Below are 17,681 nucleotides of genomic sequence, written 5' to 3' on the forward strand. Positions count from 1 at the left end.
GATCTTAACAGCAAGCACAGATACTTCGGGTGCAAAAAATTTAATGAGAATGGGCACATATTGTTTGACATAAGTGAAGATCTTGAGCTAACAATTCTCAATGACATGAACGAAACAACGCACATGTCCCCACTTGGTAGCACTGACATACTTGACATGGCTTTCGCAACGCAGTCCACTTTATCCAAGATCTCTGAATGCTACGTCGGCGAAGACGTAGGAAGTGATCATCTTCCTTTGCATGTGAAACTAACAAGCAACATAAACGTCGCTACAGAGACAGAGATACTGAAAAGATGCATCAGAAAACTTAACACGGTCGCCTTCGATAATGCAATAAATTGCAACCTGAATGTCGCACCAATATCCACAAACATACACAACATAGATCAGGCGTGCGACAACGTTACAGACACATTAAGCAAAGCTCTAGACTTAGCATGTCCAAAAACACGGGTGCGTGAAAATGTTTGGAGGGTTAGCAACGAAACCCTCAAGCTAATCAAGCTAAAAAGAAAACTCAGAAGACTTAGCCAAAAGAAAGAGGGTAGTTTCTACAAAGTTATGTACAATTACATGACTAAGCGAGTAAAATCAGCCATCATCCAGGAAAAACAAGCATCCTGGGAAAACGCAACATCCAGTTTAAACAGCCAAAAAATGGACAAAAACTTTTGGCAAACATTCAAATCACTCACAGGCACAGGAAGAACAAAAAGCGGTCGAGAAAAACAGGTGCTAAAAGAAGACGGCAGTCTGACCACTAACAATGATGAAAAGGCCAAAGCCTTCGCCACAACCCTTGGAAAAATCCACAACACACACGAAGGAAACATCTTCGATGATAATTTCAAAAAATGTGTGGAGAACTATGTGAATAAAAACAGCACACTGTTCAACCCCCTTCCCCATCCTACCATCGAAAGTAGAGACAAGCACGAGTCAGTGTCACCAATCTCCGTTGAAGAAATAGAGACGAACCTAAAGCAAACTAAGAACACCGCTCCAGGGGAAGATGAAATAACAAACGCCATCATCAAGATGACACCGCACACTCTGAAAATGAGACTGTGCAATATCTTTAACGCCTGCTTGACGATTGGATATTTTCCAACGAAATGGAAGCAAGCTACAGGCATCATGCTTCCAAAGCCAGGAAAAAACCTCAAAATAACCACTAACTACAGGCCAATCAGTCTTCTAAGCTGTCTTGGAAAACTACTTGAAAGAATATTAGCCACCAGACTTAAAAATACGCTTAAAGCTTCCAATGCCTTTAACAAATGGCAAAGAGCGTACCTTGAGAAAAAAGAAGGAATAGAACATGTCCTTAGACTGGTAGAGACAGCAAAACTAGCAATACAGAAAAAGTGGGCCACAGGAACCATCCTGCTGGACGTAGAAAAAGCTTTCGACAGTGTGTGGCACGATGGACTGAGATACAAATTGGCTCATCACAATCTCCCTTGCAAATTAACAAGAATACTATCGTCCTTCCTAAATGAAAGAAAGATAAAAGTGAAGGTAGAAACAAGTATCTCAGATCCTGTCCGACTAAACGCAGGAACACCACAGGGATCAGTACTCAGCCCCCTCCTATTCATACTGTATGTCAATGACCTCCCCATCCACCCAACCAACAAAGTAGAGGCATCACAGTTTGCAGACGACCTTGGACTATGGACTAGTGCCAAGAGCTCGAAAGCCCTCGAGATAAGACTGAACTCTGCATTAAGAGACTTAGAGCTGTGGTGCTCTCTATGGCGCATCAAGCTGAACGCACAGAAAACTCAACTAGTGGTGTTTCACAACAGAAAAATTGAAATACAACCTGAAATCCACCTTTTTGGGGAGAAGGTCAAGCAAGTAAAAGAAGCCACTCTACTAGGCATAACCCTCGACCAGAAACTGACTCTGAAAAAACACGTGGAAAACCTGACAACTAGAGCAAGACAAAGAACCAACCTCTTAGCAAGACTGAGAGGCACCAACTGGGAACATCAAGCTCCACCCTGCTCAGAGTGTACAATACTTTCATACGCCCAATACTCGAATACGGAGCTGTTATTCTCGCAACCACCAGCAAGTCAAGACTAAAGGAAATGCAAAAAGTACAGAACAAAGCACTCCGAATAGCTTTGAAAATGCCCCAGCACACCAAAATTGAGTATCTACATGAAAAAGCGAGAATGGAAATGATATCAACCCGACTTCACCATCTGGGTAAAGAAACACTAAAACGACTCGCCAACAGCTGCCTAATGGAAGAGCTGCTAACACAAAGACAACTGTTGCAAAAAAGTGCCAGCAAAACACTACTAGGACATTACCAACAGCCCTAAATTACATATAAGGGTCTTCACAAAAACCCTCGAATATAGGCACCAAAAATGCCTACATATGGAGAAGAAGTAAAACAAAACAGCTATCTTACAATCCTTATTCATTTATTTATTTATCTATTTATTTATTTATTTCCTCACCAGCGTCCCAAAGGCAAGTAAGAGGGTTGAAAGAAGCCGTGGTCACAAGACCTCTGACTTCGTAACTTCCCTGTCGGCTACGCCGACGAACTTATATTCAAGGCGATTAAGCATATTTTTCATTGCTAACAGAATATTCGATCAACATGTCTGGACGTGGTAAAGGAGGAAAGGGATTGGGAAAGGGAGGCGCCAAGCGTCATCGCAAAGTTTTGCGTGACAACATCCAGGGTATCACCAAGCCAGCCATCCGTCGTTTAGCACGCCGTGGTGGTGTCAAGCGTATCTCTGGACTCATCTACGAAGAGACCCGTGGTGTCTTGAAGGTGTTCCTCGAGAATGTCATCCGTGACGCAGTCACCTACACCGAGCACGCCAAGAGGAAGACCGTCACCGCCATGGATGTCGTCTATGCTTTGAAACGTCAAGGCCGCACTCTGTACGGATTCGGCGGTTAAGCAAACTTCTCATTGAGACAAACAAACGGTCCTTTTCAGGACCAACAAATATCAATGAAAAGCTATGCCAATAAGGTCGAATTATTAGACGTCTGCTGGCCACTATATGAGCATCCCCGAATAAAAACAAAACCTATTATATTGGAACCTAGCTTGTGCGTCTGTTTAACTCATTATTTTACATACGCCTTTTAATCGTTTCAAAATAAATTCAAAGTTTTAGGCGAACAAGTCCCCCGTGTAATAGCAACAATGTACACAGATGCCTAATCTACCCTGAGAGAAAGTACAGTAAAGATAGCTTGCTCACTATACCTTTTCGTGTGTTGGCTTTACAGTGCGGTATTGCTGATGTGGGCTATATACTGCACAGAAAGCTCTTTTTGGTCTGAAAAGCTGTAAGCCACTTTCTACTAGACTGTCGTCATCAATAAAAGAAAAAAGTACTATTTCATACTCTCGATACGGCTTTTCAATGATCACTGACAGATCTCCCGTAGAAAAAAATCAACTTACGCTTTTGCAACGAACTTCTAGGTGTACATACTAGACCAAAGATGTGATAAAAACTCTATCCAGAAGTTTAGGGAAAGATTCAGGGACAGAATAACACAAGAATGACAGAGAGAGAGAGAGAGAGAGAGAGAGAGAGAGAGAGAGAGAGAAATAACCAACACCAAGTCCAAATTGCAATTTTATTGTCAATACAAGAACAAATATGTGAAGGAAAGATACTTAGATACAATTAAAGATAGAGATAAATACACCACTTTAACTCGATTCCGCATAAGTGCACACAACCTATAGGTATGGAAACAGGTAGACATGAAAGAATTTCTCAAGCAGAGAGAATTTGCAAAAAGTGTGATTCTGGGAAAATAGAAGATGAAATCCATTTCCTAGTGTCTTGCCCTCTTTATACAGATCTCCGATATGATCTTTATTCACTGTACAAAAGACAATATAGTAACTTTGAGCATCTTACCAGAATGGATAAATTTATAACACTAATGACTGGTTAGAAGAATGAACATATATGGCCACTTAGGCTCTGCCAAATATGTTTTGCTTTTTTTCTTACAAGTAGTCATACTATATCACTATGTAAAATAATTGCTATTTATTTATAATTGCATTCCTATAGTACATTTTCATCTACCATGATGTAGATGCATACGATGCAATGAATAAAGCAAAGCATATATATGAAAACAAGCCGGCAATACCGAAATCTAGAGCTTAAGGTGGCCTAATCCCAATCCAGTCAGCTTCATGCTATGTCAGCAAATTGAGCTGGGTACAATGGATCGTCATCAGCAATAAGTGCTAAGGTAACCACTTACAACAGATAATAAATCGCCCTGGGTAGGGTGAATCTATCTATTAAAAGTAGACTCTTACCTGTCGCAAAACAAACTCAACATAAAAGAGAACATCCTGAGATTTCAAGCCTCTAAGCTACTACTATTCTTCACAAAACCATTGATTACCTTATAACAGAATTGATTTCGTTTAACAAATCGTTCAATGCAATCATTAAGCAGCAATCAAACACGGTCCATTTCAAGGAGAGGAGACAAGATTTCACTTAATTTTCACCAACTAAACAATCATTAATTAATTGATAATGCTGTTATTGTGAAATCTAATTCTGTCTTAGCAAAGTTAAGTAAACTGACAGAGCCCATGAAATAATCTATAACGAAATTTTGATATCTTATTCAGTACAAACAGAATGGAAGAAAATCACGGTAAAATTGTCTTTAAAAAAAAAAAAAGCTATTATTTCCTTTTTATTGATTTTAAAATTTGTCTTTCTTGTTGTAGATGTTATTCATAATAATATTGTCAACTGTGCTGAAGTGCATGCTTAAGGCACTTTATTTTTAAGAGAGAATTTTTCAAAAGTATTTTATCTGCCACTAAAACCATAGTAGCTCCAATGTCCTGTAGCTGCTAACAAATAATCAAATAAAAACTCCAGAATACACAGTGATTTCACCTAATTTAAATGCATTTGTCAACATATTGTATGTGAAAATAAAAAAAGGAAAGCGTGTGCTAATCAGCAGTGTAATACATAACAATTAAGTAATATTTCCACTTGTTACTGTAGATTACGTATATTATGTCTTTCAAATTCAATTGTGTGCCGGGGATCATCAAGGCCTCTACTTTTCAAACAGCTGATAATTTACTTATTGGTTTAGATGTTGAGAAACATGCCCACAATGAGAGCAGAGACAATGCTATACTGTGTAAATAAAAGATTGTAGAATGCAAAACGAATTCTTCTATGTCAGAGTGTAGGGATTCTTGTGCGTGTGTGAACATGCACATTTCTTGTTTGTTATCACGTGTATGTCTTATAATAACATTTGGTATAGCTTTCCTGGAAAGATATGGTTGGTCCTGAAAAGGACCGTTTGTGTAAATCACCGACTTGCTGATTTACTTGGAGCTGGTGTACTTGGTGACGGCCTTTGTGCCCTCACTGACAGCGTGCTTAGCAAGCTCACCGGGCAGCAAGAGACGGACAGCAGTCTGAACCTCTCGGCTGGTGATGGTGGAACGCTTGTTGTAGTGGGCAAGGCGGGAAGCTTCACCGGCAATACGCTCAAAGATGTCATTGACAAAGCTGTTCATGATGCTCATGGCTTTGCTGGAGATACCGGTGTCAGGGTGCACCTGTTTCATCACTTTGTAGATGTAGATGCTGTAGCTTTCCTTTCTCTTCCTCCTTCTCTTCTTGTCACCACTACGTGCGGCCTTAGCCTTACCGGCTTTCTTGGCGCCCTTGGAGCTCACTTTGGGAGGCATGGTACTTGTATTCTACCGTACAAATTGAACGTTGAATACTGGCAAAATCGCCGAATAATGGTTGGTCGGCGAAGCCGAGCAGGGAAGTTACGAGGTCCAAAGTCTTGCGACAGTGGCCTCTTTCAACCCTCATGCTTTGCTTTAGGGACGTAGCAGGAGAAAATAAATAAATAAATAACTTAATAAGTTTAAAAAATATAAATAAATAAATAAATAAATAAATAAATAAATAAAATGATAATAATACAGAAAAATAAAAATGAAATAGGAAAATAAATAAGTAAAATAAAATAGAATTAAAAAAAAAAAAAAAGAGGAAGTTGAAATAAAAAAAATAAAATAAAATAAATAAATAAATACAAAAAAAAAAAATAAAAATAAAAATAAAAAAAAAAGAATACTGGCAGAAGAGAGCGTTTTGTATTTATACAACGCGTTATGCAAATAAGGGGATCCAGCGCTACACGTTGTGAAATTCACAATCGGATTGGGTGAAGTTCCCAGCGCGCAACAAATGCAGCGTCGAAGCCGAGGCAATTGAAAGTAGCATATGTCTTATAGGTATAGCTTTCCTGGAAAGATATGGTTGGTCCTGAAAAGGACCGTTTGTGTAAATCGCCGACTTGCTGATTTACTTGGAGCTGGTGTACTTGGTGTGCTTAGATAGAATATTTTATGAGTAATTTTACTAGTACTTATCTTCATTATATAAAGATGGTAATGCACTAACTGTATTGTATCATCATTTGTATTTCATATTGTACAAGGTCATGACAATCTATGTACCAGTACAGAAATAAATTGAATTGAAATAAATTGAAATTAAATTGACTTCATGAAAGCACTTAGTCTACAGTCCAAAGTGGTCTCATCATAAACGAAAACAACGTGCGTATGCTGTTATTTTCAACTTCTTGACAGCAGTTTATTTATCATTTAACAAGACGTTATCTTCAATGAGGTGTCAAAGCAATGATCTGATTGCAATCAAGAAGCTGACAGCAATTAAGGTGTCCTAAGATTTCAATCAAGTCTGACATCAAGGCACTTTTGATACTCAATTAAGCACAATACAATACGAGCCTATATCATATACTTCTATGCCTATATGAGGTATTCACCATGGCAGTCAAACCGTGCTCGTTATATCATTAACAATATTAATAAAAATACGTTTCTGGAAGGAGGATGTGAAGCACTTGTTTTGTATCATGCAAAACCACATGTACCTATAGTTATTTCATGGCCCCTGTGGTACCAAACAATCTATGTAGAGTTATGCAAATTAGAGGCTCGTATGTTGCACAGTGAGAACGAGGGCAAGTTAAGCGCTCTCTTTACCTATTGGCAGTTATTTCGACTATGCTGTCTTATTGGACAGATTTGCGTGCAGCACTGAATCCCCATCGATGGCTATAAATACCTATTTTGAACAAACTTTTACTATTCTTTGATCAACTGTCGTATCATAAGAAAACGTACAAGATGTCTGGACGTGGTAAGGGAGGAAAGGCAAGAGCAAAGGGGAAGAGCAGATCATCCCGTGCTGGACTTCAGTTCCCAGTAGGCAGAATCCACCGTCTGCTCCGCAAGGGTAACTATGCCCAGCGTGTTGGAGCCGGTGCCCCAGTGTACCTGGCAGCCGTCCTGGAGTATCTGGCTGCTGAGGTCCTCGAGTTGGCGGGGAATGCTGCCCGTGACAACAAAAAATCAAGAATTGTCCCCCGTCACTTGCAGCTGGCTGTCCGCAACGACGAGGAATTGAACAAGCTGCTTGGAGGCGTCACCATTGCCCAGGGTGGTGTTCTGCCAAACATCCAGGCTGTCCTTCTCCCCAAGAAAAGCAAGGCAGCTGCCAAGTAAATTGCTGTTTGCAAATTTACAACAAACGGTCCTTTTCAGGACCAACCACATATTCATAGAAAAGCTACGCCAATGAAGTTCATTACGAATTAATTTTCACATCCCAAATACTCTCTCGTAATGCTAGACGCGATTAATCCCACTATTCTCTGTATATCGTGAATATGAAACCATAAATAAGAATTGGTCCTTGTCACCCAGAAGAGTGAAAAATCAAGTTTATAATTGATATCTGCAAAATCAACTTTGACTTAATCACTGGTGACAGACAGCTAAACTAATTGTCACAGTGTCATGTACAAGCCAAGCTTTGCTGTATTGTAAACATACACATTCATTTTATATATTTATTTGCACGCGTGAGAGAACAGAGGATTTTATTGTCTTCCCAGGAGTTAAGAAGCACAAAAAAACATATCTATAGGCTCTAATTTGTTTATGGGATCTGTCTTTTTTCTTTTTTTTTTTTTTTCACAATATTGATAAATATTTCTGATGAAAAGAGCATCTTTTGTCTTTTTTCCTTCTTTTAATAAAGGTACGAAAATTATGTTTTAGGTGTCTTTTATTTAATTCTGTATAGGAAAAGGTAGACAATTTAAATGGCCCGCTTTTCTTTTACCTTTTTCTAACACTAACACTTACAGTTACCCTTTACTGCAAAAAGAGTGATCATTTTCTTGCAGAAAAGCAGTTTTAGCACTCAATATACATGTTGTATGTAAAATGATATGGGCCTGCCCCTAAATGGCTTAATTTGATAACTGTTTTAAACACGTACTGCTACTTTTAGGTAGCTTATTAAACGAAAGAATTTTATGAAATCCTTTTTCATTATTTCGCAAAGGCAAAAGAAATCCACGACTGTCTCAATTTTAATTTAGTTTTTAATTTTTACTATGTCTAAAGTTACATAATGTAAGGAGCCCTAAATGGTAACATATATGCTCCAGTAACGTATGTTCCAGGTCATTTAATTTTAATTTTTATATCGGTTTCCCTATATTTTGTAGTGATTCAATCATGGTATATTATGCATAATGTAAATATGTTTTTGTAAATATTTAAACTGTAACTCCACCTTTCCACGGAAAAAGCTCATATCCGATAAAATAAATATATAATTGATAAAATTACTAGAAATTTGGACAGTTTGTTAGTTTATGTGAAGAATCATATTCCCTGCACTGTATTAAAGTTATTTATTCACAGATTTTGGAATTTCTTTTCAAATCTAATGAATGTTGAATACAGCAAAATGTATTTCATTAGTTTTTTATTAAACAAATATATAAATGCATGTTATGAAGGAACCAAACTGCCAATGTGCTGTTTTATATCCAAATACAGGACTGTGTTATTTTGAAATTAGATGATAGTTGATGTGATAAATGCACCTGAAAGAAAAGTTAAGACGATCCTTGATGTTAACGGTTGGTGGAGATTTTGCCTATAATACGAGTACAACAATATTACAAAAAAAAAAAAAAAAAAAAAAAAAAAAAAAAAATGGTGTAATGACTTGATCTTTTCAACGGGGAAAACTTTGCATTTTTTTTTTTTCAATTTATTTTTGTGGTGCTTTTGCTGTACAGATAAGATGGCCTGCCATTCAGTTTTGTTGTCGAAACCCAATAGGAATGTTTCTCCTCTCTTGAAAGAATACATGACTTTAAAAGTACAGCATCTGTAAAATTCAGAATTTCCCCCACTGAAAAGATCGAGTGATTACAGTAAATGACCTAAAATACTGCAGTACTAAAACTTGAACCAAATTTTAGTATATAATAAGCATGTAAAATGCACTGCTAATGAAAATATGTAAAACAATTAAAAATCGAGGATCTGCACACTGGCATGCCTTTGCAAACCAGAAAACCGACTTCTTTGCTACTCATTATAGCGCATTTGCTACTCATTATAGAGATAATTAATTGTGAATAGTAATTCTTTCAAATGCATTATCAACTATTGATTTCCTTTTCATCAACTTTAATTATTTCAGAAGAAATTATACGAAGACAATTCAGGGTGGACAACGTACGTCAGCACTAATGGTTTAGCTTTTCTGATTTGTAGTGGTCCTGAAAAGGACCGTTTTGTTGAGAGTAAAAGCAGAATTTAAGCACGCTCTCCGCGGATACGGCGAGCCAGCTGGATATCCTTGGGCATGATGGTCACACGCTTGGCGTGGATGGCGCACAGGTTGGTGTCCTCGAAAAGACCAACCAAGTAAGCCTCGCTAGCTTCCTGGAGGGCCATGACAGCAGAGCTTTGGAATCTCAAGTCTGTTTTGAAGTCCTGGGCGATTTCACGGACCAGGCGCTGGAAGGGGAGCTTGCGGATCAGAAGCTCTGTGCTCTTCTGGTAACGACGGATTTCACGAAGAGCCACGGTACCGGGCCTGTAACGGTGAGGTTTCTTCACACCACCGGTGGCGGGGGCGCTCTTACGAGCGGTCTTGGTGGCCAGCTGCTTCCTTGGGGCCTTGCCACCAGTAGATTTACGTGCAGTTTGCTTGGTACGAGCCATTGTTGTTCGAATTCGATTTCAAATGACTTGAATGATTTGGGGTATATGATGATGTATAGGTTTGTGTCGGCGAAGCCGACACGGGAAAGTTACGAAGTCTCGTGCATTAAAATACAAGAGCTTCTTTCAATCCCCAAAACGTGTTTATTGTCTTCTGCCTCTATTGTTTGTCTGTACGTGGTTTTGGTCTCGCTTGGATTTTTTTATTTATTTTTTTTTTGACCGTCTCTTTAAAGTTTGCGCGCTGGCCGCCCCTTCCAGCTTGTTAATTTTTTCCAGATGTTTGTTATTACAATATAAATATTTTTATATATAATATACATATATTATATAATATACATATATTATATACCTATTTTCCTCCGCCTTTATAGTATTATCGTGTTTTCTCATTCCATTTCCTTGTCTCTGGTCATCGGGAGCCTAGATGTGTTTATCCTTATTTTGTGGACTGAGGTTGCCCTTTTCAGGGTTGTATTTTTCCTTTCTTCCTCCGGTCATCGGGAGACCGGGGTCGCTACCGTTAGACCGTTTCATATGCACAATTTGTACCATTATTTATATAAGTCAAGGGTAGTATTTTTGCCTGGTTTGCTTAATATTATGTTTTTTAGCTTAAGTTCTTTGAATAGATGGCTATTTTCGAACCTGCTAATTGTTTTTGTGCCCAGAAAAAATAGTCTGCTTGATATATATTCAATGTTGGCCAGCTTGTGCAGCGTTACGATCGAAGTTTTTGTTGGTAATTTGAGCGCTATTCGTAGCGCTCTATTCTGGATTTTTTGCAGATCTTTGAGCCTTGTCTTGTTGATGCCAGCTAGTATAACTGCCCCGTACTCAAGTACGGGCCGAATGAAGGATTTATATAGTTTGAGGAGGCAGGCACTCGATGCCCCCCAGTTTGTTCCTCTGAGTCTTATGAGAAGGCCAGTTCTTTTCCTGGCTCTTTTCACTGTGTTGTCTACGTGTTTTTTGAAACCTAGTTTTCTGTCGAATGTGATTCCCAGCAGTGTGACTTCCTCACATGTTTCTAATCGGTCGCCAAATAATGTGAGGTTAAGCTTGGGTTGTTCATTTGATTTTGAAAAGATGATTAATTGTGTTTTCTTGGTGTTTAGTTTTATCCGCCATAGAGAGCACCATAATTCGAGATCCTTCATCACACCCGTCACTCTAGTTTCTATGCTTTTGACGTTTTTACATGATGTCCACATGCCTAAATCGTCTGCAAATTGAGAGACCTCGGTGTTGTATCTTGGGTTTATTGGTAGGTCGTTCACATATATTAGGAATAGCAACGGGCTGATTACAGACCCCTGAGGCGTGCCAGCATTGAGACTTACATATAAGGATATCTCGCCTTTGATTCTGACCTTGATCTTTCTGTCTTTCAAAAAAGATGACAGCAAGCGGACAATCTTAACTGGCAGGTTACTATTTGCTAGTTTGTACCTTAACCCAGCGTGCCAAACTGAGTCGAAAGCCTTCTCCACGTCCAGCATCATAGTGCCCTTAACCCAGCCTTTGTTCATTGCCAGTTGTGCACTTTCAGCTAATCTGAGCACATGCTCCATTCCTTCTTTTTTGCTCATGTACGCTCTTTGCCATTTATTGAAAAATTGGTCATTTTCTAGATTTTCTTTTATTCTAGTGGTGATTATTCTCTCGAATAGTTTGCCTAGGCAGCTTAGCAGGCTGATCGGTCTGTAATTCGTTGTTACTTTGTGATCTTTCTCAGGTTTGGGTATCAGTATACCAGTTGCTTTTTTCCATATTGTGGGGAAATATCCCAACTGCAGACAGTTGTTATAAATGTCGCATAGTTTGTTTTTCAGACATTCAGGCGCTTTTTTAATTATCCCGTTTGTTATTGTGTCGTCACCTGGTAACATGTTTTTTGTATTTTTCAGATTTCCGTTTAGTTCATCTATTGTGATTTTATCTAGAATTTTGTGATTGTCCCCTTCTACCAGTGTGGGGCTGGATAAGGGATTAAAATTGTTTTTGTTTTTTTCGACGTATTTTTCCACCACCGCTTTGAAACCGTCGTCGAATATGACCCCCTCGTGGGTGTTATGTATCTTGCCAAGGGTATTTGCAAATGCATTTGCTTTCTCCGCATCGTTTGTTGTAAGTTGCCCATTTTCTTTGAGTACAGGCTTTTCAGATGTTTCTTTAGCTTTGCCAGTGCTAGTTAGCCTCTTAAACATGTCCCAGAAGGTTTTGTCCATTTTTCTTTCATTTAGCATAGAGGTAGCGGTTTCCCAAGCTTTTTGTTTTTCTTTTTTGATGGCTTCTTTGACCCGTTTTGTCATATAGTTGTACATGATTTTATAGAAAGGGCCTTCTTTCTTTTGAGCCAGGCGTCTTAGTTTTCTTTTCAGTTTTATAAGCTTAAGGGTGTCCTCGCTTACTCTCCATACATTTTCTCGTACCTTTGTCTTTGGGCATGCGGTTTCAAGTGCATTTACTAGTGTCTCGGTCACATTCTCACAAGCTTCGTCTATTCCAGTGGTGGTAGGTGTGACTGCGTCACCTTTTAGATTTTCAGAAATTAGATGGTCAAACAGTGGTTGGTTTATTTTTCTTGTATTCCGCCGTAAGACAGTTGGTGCTCTTGCTATTCGGTTATTCTGAATGATTTTAACGTGTAGGGGTAGATGGTCGCTACCGACGTCTTCACCTACATAACAGTCCGCTATTTTCGAGTAAAGTTGAGTCGTGACAAAAGCCATGTCCAGCGTATCAGTATTGCCATTAGTGGCCATGTGCGTAGTTTCGCCATTATCATTAAGATTTATCAGATCTAGTTCCTCAGTTATGTCAAAGAGAACGTTTCCGTTATTGTTCGTTTTCTTGCAACCAAAGAAAGCGTACTTACTGTTAAAATCGCCTATAAATAGACAATTTTGATATTGATCAGTAAAGTGCTTAAATACTGCTTTGTCTGGGGTTGTATGCGGTGGGTTATACAGTGAAACTATAGCCGTTTTTATTTGATTTATCGTAGTTTCTATCCCCAGTATTTCAGCATTAAGGTTGCTGGTATTGATAGCTTGGAACTTTACATCTTTCTTAACGAGTATAGCCACTCAGCCTCCATGCGCATCTCTGTCCCTGCGCAACACCTGATAGCCGCTCACAGATATTTTTGTCTTCTCACTCAACTTTGTCTCGTTTATGCATACGATGTCAGGTTTATGCTCTACCAGATATTCAACTAAGAGTTGTTTCTTGGTTTTAAGACTGTTTATGTTGATATGATTTGGGGTATATGCTACAGAGATTTGTAATATAGCGGTCTATTTGGTGATTGGATGACCCAAATTCCTGTCCTATTTTGAGCGCACCTCATTGGATGTATTTTCATTAAAAAATCATTGAATATGTATAACTACACGTGTGCGCTTAAAATATGCAGCATTGAATCCGAGGCAGAGTGAAGGAATGACATATTTCTGCATGTATCACCAAGTTTAGTGGATTTCTGAAAGAAATGAAAATTGGCAAAATAAAAATAATTAATTCCCACCAATTAAGATCCAACTTCTGTAACGTTCTTAAAGTGATCTCTCTTTGCTAAGAAAAACATAGTTGCAAGATAGATGAAATGTGTTTGAACTCTACGATTTGCCCAATCATATCACTCTACACGCACAAGTGGTCGTTTTGGCCAATCAAGTTAAGATTTGGTGTTGAAGATCGTTGGCGTCGGATAGGTGAGTATATAACACGAGGCAACCTTCGGCGATTAAGCGGTGTCATCTTGATGATGGCGTTTGTTATTTCATCTTCCCCTGGAGCGGTGTTCTTAGTTTGCTTTAGGTTCGTCTCTATTTCTTCAACGGAGATTGGTGACACTGACTCGTGCTCGTCTCCACTTTCGATGGTAGGATGGGGAAGGGGGTTGAACAGTGTGCTGTTTTTATTCACATAGTTCTCCACACATTTTTTGAAATTATCATCGAAGATGTTTCCTTCGTGTGTGTTGTGGATTTTTCCAAGGGTTGTGGCGAAGGCTTTGGCCTTTTCATCATTGTTAGTGGTCAGACTGCCGTCTTCTTTTAGCACCTGTTTTTCTCGACCGCTTTTTTTTGTTTTTCCTGTGCCTGTGAGTGATTTGAATGTTTGCCAAAAGTTTTTGTCCATTTTTTGGCTGATTAAACTGGATGTTGCGTTTTCCCAGGATGCTTGTTTTTCTTGGATGATGGCTGATTTTACTCGCTTAGTCATGTAATTGTACATAACTTTGTAGAAACTACCCTCTTTCTTTTGGCTAAGTCTTCTGAGTTTTCTTTCTAGCTTGATTAGCTTGAGGGTTTCGTTGCTAACCCTCCAAACATTTTCACGCACCCGTGTTTTTGGACATGCTAAGTCTAGAGCTTTGCTTAATGTGTCTGTAACGTTGTCGCACGCCTGATCTATGTTGTGTATGTTTGTGGATATTGATGCGACATTCAGGTTGTAATTTATTGCATTATCGAAGGCGACCGTGTTAAGTTTTCTGATGCATCTTTTCAGTATCTCTGTCTCTTTAGCGATGTTTATGTTGCTTGTTAGTTTCACATGCAAAGGAAGATGATCACTTCCTACGTCTTCGCCGACGTAGCATTCAGAGATTTTGGATAAAGTGGGCTGCGTTGCGAAAGCCATGTCAAGTATGTCAGTGCTACCAAGTGGGGACATGTGCGTTCATGTCATTGAGAATTGTTAGCTCAAGATCTTCACTTATGTCAAACAATATGTGCCCATTCTCGTTAAATTTTTTGCACCCGAAGTATCTGTGCTTGCTGTTAAGATCTCCCATGAACAGACTGGGTATATTGTGTTGTGAAGAAACTGAATACTTCTTTGCTTGGATTAGTATTTGGAGGGTTGTATATTGCGACAATAGCAGTTTTACATTTCTGTATACTGATCTCAATACTCAGCACTTCGGCTGTCAGATTGTCTGTTTTTATGTCTTGGCAAGGTAGGCCTTTTTTTACTAAAATGGCCACGCCTCCTCCTCGTGAGTTTCTATCTTTTCTGGTCATATCATACCCTTTGAAGGATATTTTGATTTCTCACTAAGTTTGGTCTCATTTAAGAGAACCACTTCTGGTTTGTGTTCTGATAAGTATTCTACGAGGAGCTGTTTGTGTGCTCTGAGGCCATTTATATTGATATGAATTATGTGAGTCATCATTGTTTTCTTAGAAGTTCGCTTTCTTTGTTGTTATTATTTCTTACTTGAAAGCCACGCTATGAATAATTTCGCCGTCAATTTTTTCTTTATAAGTTGTAGTGACTGCTTCAGCAATGTCTTTGCATATGTCGCTTTCATTGATTTGAATTTTCAGTCTTTTAGATGTGATTTTCATGAGGGCTTTAGCCAGACAGATGGCTAGTTTGATGGCATCATTGACACTTTTTGGGTTTGCACTTTTTATTGCTTCTATTGATTGTTTCTTTTGCTCAACGATTGCTTCCTTTTGGAAGACTTTGCAGCCTTTATATGATGAGTGGTGGGCTCCTTGACAGTTGACACATTTTTTGCTGTCAGATACGCAATCTTTATAGTTGTGCTCACCACCACAGTTTTTGCAGGCTTTAGGTGATTCGCACTGTTTAGCAAGGTGGCCAAATTTTTGGCACTTGAAGCACTGAGTAAGATCTGATTTTGCTGGTGTGTAATCTAGAGCAAAGTATTTTTGGTGTGCTAGAGTTATGCCATTTTTTAGAAACTGTTGTTTCTGCTGTTGGTCATTGCATTTAACCTTGACTTTGTGTATAGCTTTATTAGTTTGGTTGCTGTGCATGCGAAAAGCTGCAAGCTTTAGTTCATCTGAAATTTCTTTGTCAGTGACCTTTGGTGATATATTTTTAATCACAATGAACAGGTTTTCTTTGTTTTCTCGGTTTTTATTTTCTGATGTTTTTCTTATTGTTGTCCCTTTCAGGGCCCCTGAATTAACGTTTAGCTGAAGAATTTTCTCAGCTGATTTTTCGTCTTGGGCAAAGATGAGGGTGTGACCTCTTTTTGTCTTGACTGTTTTGAATATCTTAACATCATTGCCTACTACTCTACGTAGGGCTAGAGGGTTGTCAGCAATGCTGCTGGGGAGGTTTTCTAGTAGTATTGGTCTTGGTTTTGGGGATTTGAAGTACTTCTCCTTTTTAGGAGGGACTTTCCATTACTTGTGGGGTCCTGAAAACCGCTCCAGGGGAAGATGAAATAACAAACGCCATCATCAAGATGACACCGCACACTCTGAAAATGAGACTGTGCAATATCTTTAACGCCTGCTTGACGATTGGATATTTTCCAACAAAATGGAAGCAAGCTACAGGCATCATGCTTCCGAAGCCAGGAAATAACCTCAAAATAACCACTAACTACAGGCCAATCAGTCTTCTAAGTTGTCTCGGGAAAACTACTTGAAAGAATCTTAGCCACCAGACTGAAAAATACGCTAAAAGCTTCCAATGCCTTTAACAAATAGCAAAGAGCGTACCTTGAGAAAAAAGAAGGAATAGAACGTCCTTAGACTGGTAGAGACAGCAAAACTAGCAATACAGAAAAAGTGGGCCACAGGAACCATCCTGCTGGACGTAGAAAAAGCTTTCGACAGTGTGTGGCACGATGGACTGAGATACAAATTGGCTCATCACAATCTACCTAAAGTAGCTTATTTGACTACAGTCCAAAGTGGTCTCATCATAAACGAAAACAACGTGCGTATGCTGTTATTTTCAACTTCTTGACAGCAGTTTATTTATCAAAACAAGACGTTATCTTCAATGAGGTGTCAAAGCAATGATCTGATTGCAATCAAGAAGCTGACAGCAATTAAGGTGTCCTAAGATTTCAATCGTCTGACATCAAGGCACTTTTGATACTCAATTAAGCACAATACAATACGAGCCTATATCATACTTCTATGCCTATATGAGGTATTCACCATGGCAGTCAAACCGTGCTCGTTATATCATTAACAATATTAATAAAAAATACGTTACTGGAAGGAGGATGTGAAGCACTTGTTTTGTGTCATGCCAAACCACATGTACCTATAGTTATTTCATGGCCCCTGTGGTACCAAACAATCTGGCTGCTGAGGTCCTCGAGTTGGCGGGGAATGCTGCCCGTGACAACAAAAAATCAAGAATTGTCCCCTGTCACTTGCAGCTGGCTGTCTGCAACGACGAGGAATTGAACAAGCTGCTTGGAGGCGTCACCATTGCCCAGGGTGGTGTTCTGCCAAACATCCAGGCTGTCCTTCTCCCCAAGAAAAGCAAGGCAGCTGCCAAGTAAATTGCTGTTTGCAAATTTACAACAAACGGTCCTTTTCAGGACCAACCACATATTCATAGAAAAGCTACGCCAATGAAGTTCATTACGAATTAATTTTCACATCCCAAATACCTTCTCGTAATGCTAGACGTAATTAATCCCACTATTCTCCGTATATCGTGAATATGAAACCATAAATAAGAATTGGTCCTTATCACCCAGAAGAGTGAAAAAGTTTATAATTGATAT

At 39.0% G+C, this 17,681-nt stretch overlaps 5 protein-coding genes across 5 annotated transcripts; 3 read left to right on the top strand and 2 right to left on the bottom strand.

The window, feature by feature from the left end:
* The first annotated feature begins 2,472 nt into the window (after positions 1–2,472).
* LOC106177746 (histone H4) lies at positions 2,473–3,092 on the top strand. The gene has a single exon (XM_087007774.1). It carries the CDS (start codon positions 2,630–2,632, stop codon positions 2,939–2,941), a length of 312 nt encoding a protein of 103 aa, XP_086863900.1. The 5' UTR covers positions 2,473–2,629; the 3' UTR covers positions 2,942–3,092.
* A 2,252-nt stretch (positions 3,093–5,344) lies between these two features.
* LOC106177743 (histone H2B, gonadal) lies at positions 5,345–5,874 on the bottom strand. Its single transcript, XM_087007761.1, has one exon. It carries the CDS (start codon positions 5,759–5,761, stop codon positions 5,393–5,395), a length of 369 nt encoding a protein of 122 aa, XP_086863887.1. The 5' UTR covers positions 5,762–5,874; the 3' UTR covers positions 5,345–5,392.
* An 848-nt stretch (positions 5,875–6,722) lies between these two features.
* On the top strand, positions 6,723–7,672 carry LOC147763884 (histone H2A). Its single transcript, XM_087007755.1, has one exon. The coding sequence runs from the start codon at positions 7,247–7,249 to the stop codon at positions 7,622–7,624; it is 378 nt and encodes a 125-aa protein (XP_086863881.1). The 5' UTR covers positions 6,723–7,246; the 3' UTR covers positions 7,625–7,672.
* Positions 7,673–9,599: 1,927 nt separating this feature from the next.
* On the bottom strand, positions 9,600–10,356 carry LOC106177893 (histone H3). The gene has a single exon (XM_013560833.2). The coding sequence runs from the start codon at positions 10,154–10,156 to the stop codon at positions 9,746–9,748; it is 411 nt and encodes a 136-aa protein (XP_013416287.2). The 5' UTR covers positions 10,157–10,356; the 3' UTR covers positions 9,600–9,745.
* A 3,551-nt stretch (positions 10,357–13,907) lies between these two features.
* On the top strand, positions 13,908–17,501 carry LOC147763885 (histone H2A-like). The gene has a single exon (XM_087007781.1). The coding sequence runs from the start codon at positions 17,223–17,225 to the stop codon at positions 17,451–17,453; it is 231 nt and encodes a 76-aa protein (XP_086863907.1). The 5' UTR covers positions 13,908–17,222; the 3' UTR covers positions 17,454–17,501.
* The last annotated feature ends 180 nt before the right edge of the window (positions 17,502–17,681 follow it).

Source organism: Lingula anatina, chromosome 1, assembly GCF_051362555.1.
Source record: "Lingula anatina isolate TDL-2025a chromosome 1, LinAna3.0, whole genome shotgun sequence".
In the NCBI taxonomy this organism is placed as follows: Eukaryota; Metazoa; Brachiopoda; class Lingulata; order Lingulida; family Lingulidae; genus Lingula; species Lingula anatina.

What these genes read in the sequence shown, in the direction of transcription:
- LOC106177746 (XM_087007774.1), top strand. Translation starts at nt 2,630, where the DNA reads ATGTCTGGACGTGGTAAAGGAGGAAAGGGATTGGGAAAGGGAGGCGCC.
- LOC106177743 (XM_087007761.1), bottom strand. Translation starts at nt 5,761, where the DNA reads ATGCCTCCCAAAGTGAGCTCCAAGGGCGCCAAGAAAGCCGGTAAGGCT.
- LOC147763884 (XM_087007755.1), top strand. Translation starts at nt 7,247, where the DNA reads ATGTCTGGACGTGGTAAGGGAGGAAAGGCAAGAGCAAAGGGGAAGAGC.
- LOC106177893 (XM_013560833.2), bottom strand. Translation starts at nt 10,156, where the DNA reads ATGGCTCGTACCAAGCAAACTGCACGTAAATCTACTGGTGGCAAGGCC.
- LOC147763885 (XM_087007781.1), top strand. Translation starts at nt 17,223, where the DNA reads ATGGCCCCTGTGGTACCAAACAATCTGGCTGCTGAGGTCCTCGAGTTG.